General features: G+C 36.0%; 1 protein-coding gene across 2 annotated transcripts; it reads right to left on the reverse strand.

Moving 5' to 3' along the window:
- Positions 1-2338: 2338 nt before the first annotated feature.
- On the reverse strand, positions 2339-12695 carry LOC134658838 (prostamide/prostaglandin F synthase-like). Of its 2 annotated transcripts, none has more exons than XM_063514509.1 (7): positions 12473-12695; positions 11154-11249; positions 9807-9915; positions 6759-6887; positions 5245-5378; positions 3025-3096; positions 2339-2481 (listed from the first exon to the last, which is right to left on the reverse strand). In XM_063514509.1, exons 1-7 carry the CDS (start codon positions 12605-12607, stop codon positions 2398-2400), a joined length of 759 nt encoding a protein of 252 aa, XP_063370579.1. In that variant the 5' UTR covers positions 12608-12695; the 3' UTR covers positions 2339-2397. The 2 variants fall into 2 exon arrangements, with proteins under 2 accessions (XP_063370579.1, XP_063370580.1); XM_063514510.1 differs by having other exon boundaries at positions 2339-2485; positions 12473-12687.
- Positions 12696-13833: the final 1138 nt, after the last annotated feature.

The raw sequence follows: 13833 nt of genomic DNA on the forward strand, positions 1-13833 counted from the left end.
CAAAAGTCACTAGTAAATTCATCATTCAGAGACAATTACAATATGATTTGTTTACATAGTTAGCAAGTTCCATAGAAATCTTTGGTTTGTATCAAGTATTCAATTCTAATACAATTTGTTTTTATTTTTCACAGGTTCAGAAATGAAGATCATCTTCCTCCTTTCAATACTTACATCTTCCATCATCGCGAAAACCTCAAAATGTCACAGCTGTTTCATGGGAGTGTGTTACCAAAGGACGAAAGTCTTCGGCGGCACAGAAGCGACATCTACAGGCGAAAACACTTACCAAATAACTGGACAACTTGCTGTCGATAGAAATAAGGAAAAAAACATACTATATTTCCATTATGTTAAGAATAATGTAGACTACACAGGAGCATATGATCTGAACAATGATATAGCATACACGATTGCTAATATTTCTTTTTCGTTTGCCCGCGCCGTGGCCCCAAATGGAGATGTATATATGTCTGGGCCTAAAGGTATTTACAAATATAATGCAGCATCAAACACTACAGTTTTACATGGACTCAAAGATTCCACAATTTGGCATATGCAATATAAAGACAAGTTATACTACAATATTCATTCAGAACCGGGTTTGAATGTTTTAGAGAAAAAAGCATCACCGATTACTAGTTTAAAATCTTACATGATAGAAGATTTTGTAATAGATAAATATAGCGATATATATTTCTTGGCTAATTCGACTATATATCGTTTGAAGCATGATTCTAAAGAAGTTGAAGATTTAGTTGACCAAATATATATTTTAACAACAGATAGGAATGGAAATGTATATTTCGCGCATACTGCGACTTCGGGTATTTATAAGATAGATTATTCTATAGACAGAATAGTAAGTGTTGGAGCGTTTGGTGGTAACGGTGGAACACCTTTGAAATTCGTGTTCGATAATTTAAATAATGTTGTATATCTAGATGGAGACCAGGCGTTGTATTTTCTAAGACCGACGTATAGAGGGTGTAAAGTGTCGTCGAATGTGACTGGTAAAAGAAAAATGCTTAGTGTTTATGCTACTGATGTGTGGGTAGCCTCGTAGGACCTTAAAGACATAATATCTGATAGATAAGTGATAAATAAATTGTACATATTTTTTAAATGAATTATTCCATTAGGTATTTACATAGCAAGCTTTTAAATCGCCTACTGGCTCTACTCCATTCTTCTGACTTAATAAGCAATATAACGAATACCAATTATTAGTATATTCAATTAACACCTTAAAAAAATAAACATTTAAATGTCATTTAGATTCGTTTTATTTTAAAACAAAATATACATTTTTGTCATGATAATTTATTTAACAAATACATATTTAATTCTTAACACATCATGTTTATAAGTTATAAATATTAACATATATTTAACGAATATATTCAACTAAATTTTTATCTCAGAACTTTCTTGTTCTGAGTTTTCGCAGTTCGTAAAATTATTATGCACTTTTAATAGGTAAGTATGCAAGTGTTTTTATTATTATATCTTTTTTTACTTTATAGCCCACAACGATAGAGGCAAGAATTCCGATTAAAAATACTTTAATTAACTAAAGTTAATTAAACGTCACCCTAGGCCCGTAAGTGGGGTTTTCTTCCCGCTACGCGAGGAGAATATCTCACTTCCAAGGCAAGACGTAAAACTTTAGACAAACCACGGGCGGTAATTCGTAAAGCCCCAGATCGCATATTTATGGCTCTCACCTTCGGTTCGGGCCACAAGCACCTGCGACTGTAATGTACTATTAATTCTTCGACAAAAACCTTTTTATAACCTTATATGTCTTTCTTATAACCATAATTTCATACATATATGTATTTCCTATACCGTCTTTAATAATTTTAAGCTATAAGTATTTAGACAATTTATAAATCTAGACATTTTTCATCCAACCACCTTATTTAATGCTAGTCAACCATTTAATAATTTACTCATAGTCTTTGCTCTTCAATCATTTTAGTAAACCAATCTTTTTGACCCAATCACCTCGAAGGTTAGCCTTAAGAAAATCTATTTCACATAGCCTTAATTCTTTAATCATCCCTTTTTATACCAGCCTACGAAATATAAAAATATAATAATTCAAAAACCGTTGATAAATAAATATGTCGTAGTCTAACCACTGTTTCATCATTTCTATGTATCGCTATAGGACATTGCAATGAAAATTTCACGCTTTGGCAATTCTGTCTCTATATTTATCATGAAAAATATTTATTCTGTTTGTCAAAAAATAAAACTACTGCGAATGCCAAACTCTAAGCGTAATCGACTACTAATTTGAGTGTTATAATTATTTAATAGAATGTCTTCGGTGAAAGTTTAGAATTATGTGATAGATTGCATATTTTTAGTACTAACCAATATGTGTAACTATTGTGTTAAATTAATTTTTCGCTTACAGCGACGCTCCGCCCATATAGAGTGTAGTTTCTGCCAGAAGTTAGGATTTCGCCTCTGTCTGAAAAACGGAAAGTTTGTATACGGTGATTAAGAAGTCTAACTACTGTATTGTGTTTCTTGGGTGCTTTTGATTTGGATGACTTATATAAAAACTTAAAACAACATGATCAAGCTATACTATTTAAAATACTTAGTAAATTATACTATTATATCTACAAACTAAAGCTAATGTAAAAAAAAATTGATTTAGGTCCCTTAGGAGCGAACTACTCAAACAAGTACCTTATTTTGCGATTACCAATGGATAGGCGCATAGCACACTGGATCCGATTCGCACGTCGCTCCGATGTTTGAGCGAGACAACTCTATGCGCGTATTATAGCGACATCCCGCTCGCACATCAGAGCGACGTACGATTCGCAACCAGTGTGATAACCGCCTTAGTGCCACTTGCACCATTCCACTAACCCGGGGTTAACCGGTTAAACCTGGAGTTACCATGGTTACCAGTACAATCTGACATTGGGTTAACGGTTTAACCGCTTAACCCCGGGTTAGTGGGATGGTGCAAGTGGCCTTTAGTTAAATATAACGTACCGGGCAAGCATTCTCATCTGGTTTCTTGTTCGCCATGGTCTCTGGATTGTACTCATGCTCCAAACCAAACGCCTGAAAAGATATTTCAACATTTTACATTTATCTATGAACCAGCGACCCGCCCCGGCTTCGCACGGGTTAACAAATTACACATAAACCTTCCTCTTGAATCACTCTATCTATTAAAAGAAACCGCATCAAAATCCGTTGCGTAGTTTTAAAGATCTAAGCATATATAGGGACAGACAGCGGGAAGCGACTTTGTTTTATACTATATAGTGTAGTGATGCTATTCCACTTATCCAATGTATTTGTCCTGTGCAAGATAGCACAACCTTTTTGTATAAATTTACCTTTTTTATTATGTTTATGGTTTTGATACTTTTTTGTCTATTTTTATTTGTCAGAATACATTTTGTTTTCTCCTTACCAGTGCCTATTATTTTACAGTCGTTTATAAAAGTCCAATGTGCATTGATCTCACTCTCTTATTAAGCAAAATGTGAGACGCAAATACACATTGGACCGAGAAATTGGGCAGGTGGAATACCCTACGCTAAATGCTGCATCATTTCAATTTGCAATCTGAAATTATACATTTATGACACTCGTTCGTGGAGAATCGAAACGAAACACTTTATCTATCGTACTAATATAGAAGAGTGATTGAGAGACAATAGCGTTTCGTTTCGTTTTCTGCAAACGATTGTCATCTTAACTAAGCCCCCAGCTGTCTAACAGTGGCGTAGTAAGCATGTTACCTATACATTATGTATGGCAGAACCGGCCGTTCAAATGTGAAATGCGCGCCGACTCTGCCCGTTCTGTTGGAATCCTACTTAATATTAGAAGGTTTAAATAAATAAATAAATGAATAAATATTGTCCAACAAAAGACAATTTTGTATGAGATATAACACTTTAAACTCTCGCGTTTTGTACACATATTTAATTTCACAAACGGGTCTAACGCGATATATTTTCATTGTTTTTACCTTAAATTCCGACGTTTCAGCTGAGTTGCACTAGCTGTGGTCACGGAAAGACTGACTACCCAGCAAATATCAATGGAGATATTAATAAAACACCACTAAACTACCCGAAATTAGTTTATAAAAATGGTCGGTGTAGACAAAGAAATTGCAGCTACCCGTTAAAGTTTAATGTTTATTGTCCACGGCACGACACGCAAAACTCACAGTATCCGTAACGTACAACGTATCCGTATGAAAATATATCGCGTTAGACCCGTTTGTGAAATTAAATTTGTATGAGATAGTTATACGAGCGGAGGCTGAAATATTCGCGGACTAAGCTAGAAAAAAAAGAAAAAAAAACTATGCTACTTTTTCCCCGCCTCTTTGGCAGTTTAAATATTGCCGCCATTACTAACGATTATACGATTAATCATTAACATTTACTATAATACTCTCTTTCATTTTTTTCTAAGGCCGCGAACTTTTCAACTGCCCCTCGTAGTATTATAATATTCAACTAGAAAAGCTCTGTAATCTGATAACATAGAAAAAAAATACATAGAAAGCTCACTCCATACATCAGTTTTAGTACCAAAAAGACTATTAGCATCTAGCATCGAGTAGCGGAACTATCAGTACTGCTACTTGACAATAGATGTAGCACCGACCGGAAAGTCTTATGCTGTTGAGATAAGACTTTCCGGTCGGTGCTACATCTATTGTCAAGTAGCAGTACTGATAGTTCCGCTACTCGATGCTAGATGTAGACACTGAAAGTGACTCTGCCTGTGAAGCCGCGGTCCTGGGTTCGAATCCCAGTAAGGGCATTTATTTGTGTGATGAGCACAGATATTTGTTCCTGAGTCTTGGGTGTTTTCTATGTATTTAAGTATTTGTATATTATATATATCGTTGTCTGAGTACCCACAACACAAGCCTTCTTGAGCTTACTGTGTAACTTAGTCAATCTATGTAAGAATGTCGTATAATATTTATTTATTATTTATTTATTAATATCTGGGTGACCGAGCTTCGCTCGGAAAACATATAATAACTCGGAAATGCGTGTTTTCCCAGAGATAAGACCTAGCTAGATCGATTTTCCCCCGAAAACCCCTATATACCAAATTTCATCGAAATCGTTAGAGCCGTTTCCGAGATCCCCGAAATATATATATATATATATAAATAAATAAATAAATAAATAAACAAGAATTGCTCGTTTAAAGGTATTAGATACATACCTGCAAAATATCCTTATTCGGATAATGCTCCGCTGGTCCGGTTTGAACGAAATGCTTCGCCACCTCTCCCCCCTTTTTGACCAACAATGCCCCCCCAGTTTGCACCCAATCCCCCTTCAGATCCCCGCCAAGATCTAAACAACGAATCTACTTTAAAGAGGAAAATGGACGACCGCTTCTCAATAGTAGCCCCCACTTTCCTCTTCGGATCAAAGAGCTAACAAACTTTTGGGATATATTAAGTCTTATCCTAAGACCCAGCTATACAAACGAAACATCCAAAATTTGCCACTGAAATTTGAACCTAAACTGTAGAAAATAGAGATGATTTTGCGTTGTTTGAAAATTGAACGAAACAAAGCAAAAGCGACTCTGTTCCAATTGAACATGGTTTAAATTACATCGAACTGAATAGGTACTATCGGTAGGACCTGGGGCCTTAGGAGGTTAAAATAATTAAAAAACCGAAAAAAGTCAAAAGAAGCGGCATTGCTACGATTAATATGCATACATAACTGTGTGTGTGTTTTCCCATAATGTAAATAAACAGAAAGGATAATGGGGTCTACGTTTGTATGAAGAAGCGGTTGCCGACTTCCCTCTTATAAATACCAAAATAACCTTGAAAACGTCCAAATTCGGTAAATGGTCGGCTGGGCCGCTTTGCACGAAGTAGACGCATAGTCGGCCATTTTGTAAAATTAAAGCGCCGCCATTTTGAAGTCCGTCGCCGACCGTGTCGGTTCGGATACCTGGTTGGTTATTCATTTTAATTTTTAGCTTACAAATAGTAAACACTACATGTGTTCGCCTATACTCGTTAAAATAACAGAAATGTCCCATCTAATTGGCAAGTTTTTAATTGGACAATTATGCTGTTATTAACACAGTTTAATCACGAATGGCATTTTGACACACACAATGACAAATTGTATCATCGCGAGTAAATCGGTCTAATAAGGCTTACTTTCCCCGCTAGTTTAAAAGGTCTTGCAGGTATTCGTAAAATCTTGGGATTATATGGATTCACCGATTAGAAACATACTTGTCATGCGTTGCGTTGCGTATGACAAGTATGTTTCTAAGCATACAAATTTCAGGGTTCAGATTTCATAATGCATTGCATACATTGCGTACGTGGGCTAACGGCCTGGCCACGACATTGCGCGTCTGGCTTCGGCTAAGACAACGAAAGGTCCGTTCGCTGTGTCTCGCTCTATCGTATGGTTGTCGCCTTTATTAGCCGAAGGCCCGAAGCCAGTCGCGCAATGTCGTGGCCAGGGCGTAAGCCCACGTGCGCAATGTCGTGGCCAGGGCGTAAGCCCACGTACGCAATGTATGCAATGCATTATGAAATCTGAACCCTGAAATTTGTATGCTTAGAAACATACTTGTCATACGCAACGCAACGCATGACAAGTATGTTTCTAATCGGTGAATCCATATAATCCCAAGATTTTACGAATACCTGCAAGACCTTTTAAACTAGCGGGGAAAGTAAGCCTTACACTTACCCATGGTCTTCCCCTTCGACATGGCATCCCTTGACTGCTTCCAAAACAGCGAGGTTAAAATGCTGACGGTGTTGAAACGCTTGAAGCCCAGGTTACGATAAGTCGACAGATCCTCCACGTAGTACAGGTCTGAAATTTAGAGAAATCCACATTACATGCAGTAACTAGCCGGCGATAAATATTTTAGTGAGTGTTTTATGTCGTGTTTTGGTTCCTTTGGCAGAATAGGGAGGATGACATTGATGACACATGTTGAATTTTATTACGAAATCTAGTAAAATAGATAGAAAATGAGCAATGTATCACAATAATGTGGATATTAAAATAAAATACGGAAATGTTACAAAAATACACGACCTGAAAGTTTCAAAATTTAAGTTTTTTTTTAACTTCCAAAAACGATAAAAGCTCACATTTTATCCAAAAAAAGATTGTATAGCATCTATATACATAAACGCAATATTTCACCGACAAAAACGCAATTTTCTTGTTTTGACCATACTACAAGATGGGATCTCGGTGACCTTGACGTCAAGTTCACTTATCCTATTGTGAGGGGCGTTTCGTGAGTGAAGTGCGACTGTCGGACTTTGACTATCATTTCTGACTTTTGTATTGCTTTAACGCAATGGGTCCCATATAGACATTTGATCCTAAAAACAAACCTTATTATTTGATACCATAAATGAAAATTTGTCATCTAGCATATTAGCCGGCGATAAATATTTTGCCACAATCAATGACAAGTGAGTGAATGTTTAGTGAGTGTTTTATGTCGTGTTTTGGTTCCTTTGGCAGGATTAATCTTTGTTGCTCATCATCATCATCATAATCACAGAATAAGTAATAGTATTATCATACGAACGGCTACGCACCGCCCCGCCCCGACTCGCATTACCTCGCCCCGCGACTGCAATCTGGCGGACTTCTGGCGTGCTCTCAGTAAAGCGACTTACCCACACATACACAATGACGCGTGTACAGACGTGCCGTGCACACATATAAACGCAAATGATTTTTGATGTATGGCGTGTCCGCCCTGTGTCATAATTTAAGAGCATGGCTCTTGTCGGTGGAGTATGCGCCAGTTTTTGCGGTCCACGGCCAGGTTCATTAGGTCCCTGTAAGACACGACATTTGCCTTTGCTTTTAGTTATTGTGTATAGCTTCCTCGTGGTCTTCCCCTCCCTCTTCTAGCTTTGATCTTGCCTTCTAATATATGTAGTTTTAAATAAAGTGTCGTGTCTTATCAAGTGACCTATTTTGCCTCGTCTATTCTCTACACTCATCTTTGTTCCTAAAATGTATTTAAGAAGTGAAGCCACCCAGATTTTTCATGCAGATGAGGGGGTAGGGGGAGGGGGCGGGGTTCCACTTCACCCTTAAATCGCCGATTTAGATGAAATGAAACGGTTTGAGGCCCGAAGGACACGGGATAGTTTTTATCAATTATCGTCATTATCCCAGCGAGACGAGATCGCGGGCAGAACCTTACTAGGTTACTACACATATTTATTTAATGATAGGTTGATTGGCCAACTTATCATTGGTTAGGTGCAATAATAATACAATAATAAAAAATATTTTCCGCTGAACTATAGATAAACCTTGGCCGTGATATGCCCTTGAAAAATAAGAAATAACAATAAAAGTGACCTAGAAGAGTTTTAATATTTAAAAGCGACTAACCACATGATTGGTTTTCAAACTTAATTGGTAATTTTCATTCTAAAATAGGGCACTTCAAAAGGCTGGTAATGTGAAAATTGTGTAATAGGCCAATCATTGAGTAGTTTACCCTAATTTCATATGTCTAGTCTAGGTTTCGTTCTGTGAAATCTTTTTCCATACATACTACGAGTTACGTGAATTGAACTCTACATCAATAGCAGAAAGTCGAAAATGCTTTACTTAGTATCCACTTTTAACCGATCGAAACTTCTTTAAAGAAACATAGCTCATAGTCATAAGACTAAAAGCAAGTTATCGTAATCATAGCTCTTGTTAAAAAAAAATACTTGTCATAAATTAGTCTGTTTCTATGTGTATTTGAGTGTTTTCTAAGGGTCTCTATTGTTTCCCAAATAGTTTTAAGTCATAATGTATTGTTTGCCAGCATTTTCGTTAGCCATAATTCATTTGGTTTAGAAACGCGTCACTTTTCAGGATTGCTATAAAACAAACCTAACCTAAACTAACCCATCTGTAGGATAACCTGACGAAAATCCTAAAAAGTTAACGGTTTCAGTTTTGACCCCGTTTTCTAAAGTTGGAAAAAAATGGAAGTTGCGATTATGATAAGTAAATACCAGGGTGTCCATGGGCGACGGTAATCGCTTACCATCAGGCAATTCACCTGCTTGTTTTTCTCCTATATCATAAAAAACCAAAAGCTTGGTTATCGTCACCTTCAACAGTAGATCTTCTGTTCAATTTATTATTATTACAAGCTTTTTATTAACTTGCAATGTTAACTCACATTTATAGACGGGTCTAACGCGAAATTTATTCAATTACCTTTATATACCGAAATAAATAAATTTCGCGTTAGACCCGTCTATAAATGTGAGTTAATGTGTTCAAAACGCGAAGGTTTTAAATATTATATAACTTGCAATGTATCTATGTAACTATGTTATGTTGTTATGTATGTGCTATGTTGTGTGTGTGTTTTACTGAGGTGTGCCAATAAAGAGTATTATATCTATCTATTTATCTTTCTATGTTTGTAAGGGTCAAATGTTGCAAGTTAAATTTGACCCACTTCCCGACTTCCCATGAAGTTAAAAATCATACATATGTAAGTCGAGTGACAATGCAATATTATGGTCGACCTGATCTGATGATGGAGACAGGAGGTGGCCATAGGAACTCTGTGATAAAACAATGAAACCAAATGTTGTGTTTGGGGTTTTTAGAATTGTCTCGATGAGTATTAGTTTCCTGTGGAAAAAAGTACAGTCAGTGATAAAAGCTTGTACCAATAATGATTCTTTTTGCCATAAACTTATTTTTTCTGACCAGACTGAAACAAGAAAAAAAAAATACCTCCATCAAAGAAGTTTCCATCAATGAAGTCCTTGGCTCCCACCTCTTCCACCCCCACTCCAACCAGCTTGATGTCATGCTTCTTCAGAACTGGTGCTATTTCAGCTAGCTAAATTACAAAAAAAAACATAAATAAGTAAATATCGTATTTTCTATAGAACACATTTTTTCAATCGTTAGTGGGGATTCCCATCGCAGTTATAGTTTTTTTTTTGCATTAGAAAGAAGTTAAACGTTTTTAACATGTCTTTTTATTAAAAATCGCCATTGAGAAATAAGTCACAGCAAATATGTTAGAATTATAACGTCAGGTAACAAGCAAGTCACTAAGTACCTCCACAAGTTCATAGCCATAGTGAACCATATCAGCAGGGGTCGGACAAAAAGTGCGGATGACGTCAAACCACTTATAGGATGATTTCAAATAGTATTTTTGATTTTCATAAACAATTATCACTTATCATTTATCAACCTCTTTATTAAACGATATCGCCACTTGAAATGAGTAAGTACGTTTTTGACTGACACATTGTCAATCAGATGAACAATAAATTTACTTCGTTATTGTTTAGCTATTGTATCTTCACGATTATATTTCGCTAAAATTTATATTTACTAATGTATAAGAAAACGCTCTAAAATGTCATCTTTACTCGAATATTGTGGCAAGTTTCGTGAAATTTATTTTATTAACTACATCACCCTACCACCTGTATTATTAATTCCATGGATTTATTTACGATTATTTTGTTACTTCATTAATACTACTTTGTTACTACATGTCACACGGAAGTTTAAATACAAACTCAAACAATCCTGTGTGCAAGATTACGTCATTTTTACGTCATCCGCACTTTTTGTCCGACCCCTGCATATCAGTATGAAAAGAAGGTTGATCTTTAGTGACTTGCTTGTCACTAATTACTATAAAATATTTAAACAAAAATCAACCTTCTTTTCGTTCTAATATGGTTCACTATGGCTATGAACTTGTGGTGGTACTTAGTGACTTTTGCTTGTCACCTGACGAAACATATACGATATTTTACATTCTTTTACTTTCATAAGTAATATAAACTAATTTTTTAAGGCGTTTTTCAATATTTAAAAAAAGACACGTCAAGATTGGTAACCAGTTTGCGAGGTACATATGTATTTAGATCATACTTTTACTATAGAGCAAGCTTGAATCGCGAAAAAAAAATGGCTGTCTCTTAATTTTAAACATAATAATGTAGTCAGCTGTGGAAAGAGGTGACCACCCATATTTTTCCACTTTAAGTCAGCGTTCGGATAATTGAGGGTTCTACTGTAAACTCAAAGACAGTCATGTTGAATTAGTCTTACTTCTTTAGCCCAGAGCCGGCAGAACACGCAACCCCAGCGTCTGAAGAAGATGATCACCGTGTCCTGGTCCTGCCAGAAACTCTTCAACTCCACGGACTGAAAAAATAATAAAACTAGTTCGTTTTTTAGCATTAGAAAGGAGGTAAAACAAACTTGACGCGACTTTTTATTGAAAAACACTTTTGTTCAATAAGTCATTGCAAATATGTAACAAATATGAAACATATACATACGATTATTTACATTCTTTTGCTTTCATAAGTAATAGTGACTGATTTTTAAAAAGCGTTTTTCAATTAAAAGACACATCAAGATTGTGTAGTCTTTTTTTTAATGCTAAAAAAAACTATATACGGAACACATCAAATTATTTCATTAAATTATTTTATTGAAGATAAATCCACCTCCCATCCATAATACCTTCAGTATTATCTTGTTATACAATAATATTCTAATTATCAACTCTATCAAATACCTATTTATGTTCCGTACAAAGTTTTTTCAATGTGCAGTATGAACGATGATCACCCCGTTTTTCATTAAATTGTTATTATACTTATAATCTATAGATTGATTTTATCAACTAAGTCTTAGGCATACTACCTGGGCGTTTTTTTTTTGTTGTCCCCTACACTTTTTTTTTTAATTTGGGATTTTTAATGTTATTTCTAATCAGAATCACGAGCTCTTTCTATCCTAATAGGAGAAAAAAAGTGTCCTAATAGACTTTGTATGGCGGTCGCGAAATAGAAAGATCGAAAAATGTATGGAAATTTTGGGACACTTTTTTCTCCTATTAGGATAGAAAGAGCTCGTGATTCTGAGTAGAAATAACATAAAAAATCCCAAATTTGAAAAAAAAAGTGTAGGGGACAACAAAAAAAAACGCCCACCTACTACAAGTTAATCTAGTAGTGAAAAAAGATAAAAACAATTAGGCCTTTTTTCACTGATTGAGTGACTACGGATTTTTTATATCAGTTAACACTATACAGATACAAAGGAAGTTAAGGTACTACTAACACAATTACTAGACCATTACTACTTGTATTCTAATCAGCAGTCTTGGCATCAATTACACAACTTAATTGGCTAACATCATGAATCATGTAAGGTATTTGTGGATGAACCAACAATAGGTACCTTTACCTAACCGGTTTGTCGGTCTTTAGCGTAAAAGAAAAAAAATGGACTTTGATAAGTCTTAATTATGCCTCTAAAATATAACACTAACTGTTTTAACCATAACACTCACAAGCTCTAAGTAGTTCTGGCTAATTACAGTTGAAAAACTTAATTAACATAGTTGAAAAACTTACTTCCCCACTTGGTATTCCTTTAACTTTCTGAGCACCGATTGCTGCGATGTCTATAGACATTTTGTTAATGTAAGGATAAACGTGTGCAGTATTATTAGTAAAAAATAATGTGCAACGCCGAAAAAACGAGTGCATTAACAATTCAAACCGGGCCGAACTGTGTGTACTGTGTAGGCGGTCTAGCCGACTTGCTTGCTGAGAGTAAATAAAACGAATACGAAGAAAATGCGAACTATGCGAAGTTTATAGAGTTGTCAATGTCAAAGCTTCAAATTGACTTTGACAGACTAGTAAGAGTAGAGTCCGAAATGTACTTGAAGCACCCCTATTATATTGCAATAAGGATGAAAATATTGCAATAAGGACTGAAATTGAGGCGTTTTTCAAGTATTTTGCCATGAATCTATAATAGGCAGATTAGACTCTCGCACGAGCCACGAGACGAGCCGCGAGCCGCGCCACGAGATTCGAGTGTAAGCGGTGGGCTCGCGGCTCGTCTCGTGGCTCGCAAGCTCGTCGAGCTAATATAATTTAAACATTAACGACATAAGGTTTATAACCGAATGACAAGCTGAACGCGAGTGTAAGCGGTGGACTCGCGTCTTGTGGCGCGGCTCGCGGCTCGTCTCGTGGCTCGCGCGAGAGTTTAAATTGGCTATAACTGGATTGGGCATGAGTGGTGGGGATAACTGACAGAATGGGATAGTCTTATGTATCTTTCAGTAGGAGTAGCAGCGAAAGCGCTATTATTGTTTTGTAAATTAACCACCGTGATTGGTCGAATTCATTTGTTGCCCACCATAACAAATATGTATTTATGTATATGTTTTGTCCCTCACGGAGGCACGCGTAGACCACTTCTATAGGATGCTACCTTCTATGTATTTTGCAGTATTTTGTTAAGGTCTCCAACTCTCCACAGACTACACGATTTATCAATAGAACAGGACTTTAACCGCGAAAATCGAAGTTCGTAAATTGCGGGCATTTTTCTCTGTAACTCTTTTATTACGCCTTCATTGGAGTAAAAGAGAAAGATCCCCGCAATTTGCGAATTTCGGTTTTCCCGGTAGCCCCTCAGAGTGAGATAGAATGAGAGTAAAGTCGTCAAGTGTCAAACGAGTTGCCAACTTGCCACTGATTATAATCGAAACTAAATTAATAAACCCTCACTTGAGACCTTATAGACGTTTCTAGAAACAAATCCCTTAATTTCTATAATAAATAAAAAAAATTAAACTAAGTACTAACAAAAATATTGAAATCGAAACGTCTTCAAATCAAGTCGATCACAATTGATCACGATTTCATTATTTTCACCTCGAATTTATCAGTGGCAATGGTCTGAAAGTTGATAAGTT

The sequence above is a fragment of the Cydia amplana genome, chromosome 23 (assembly GCF_948474715.1).
Source record: "Cydia amplana chromosome 23, ilCydAmpl1.1, whole genome shotgun sequence".
Taxonomy (NCBI): domain Eukaryota; kingdom Metazoa; phylum Arthropoda; class Insecta; order Lepidoptera; family Tortricidae; genus Cydia; species Cydia amplana.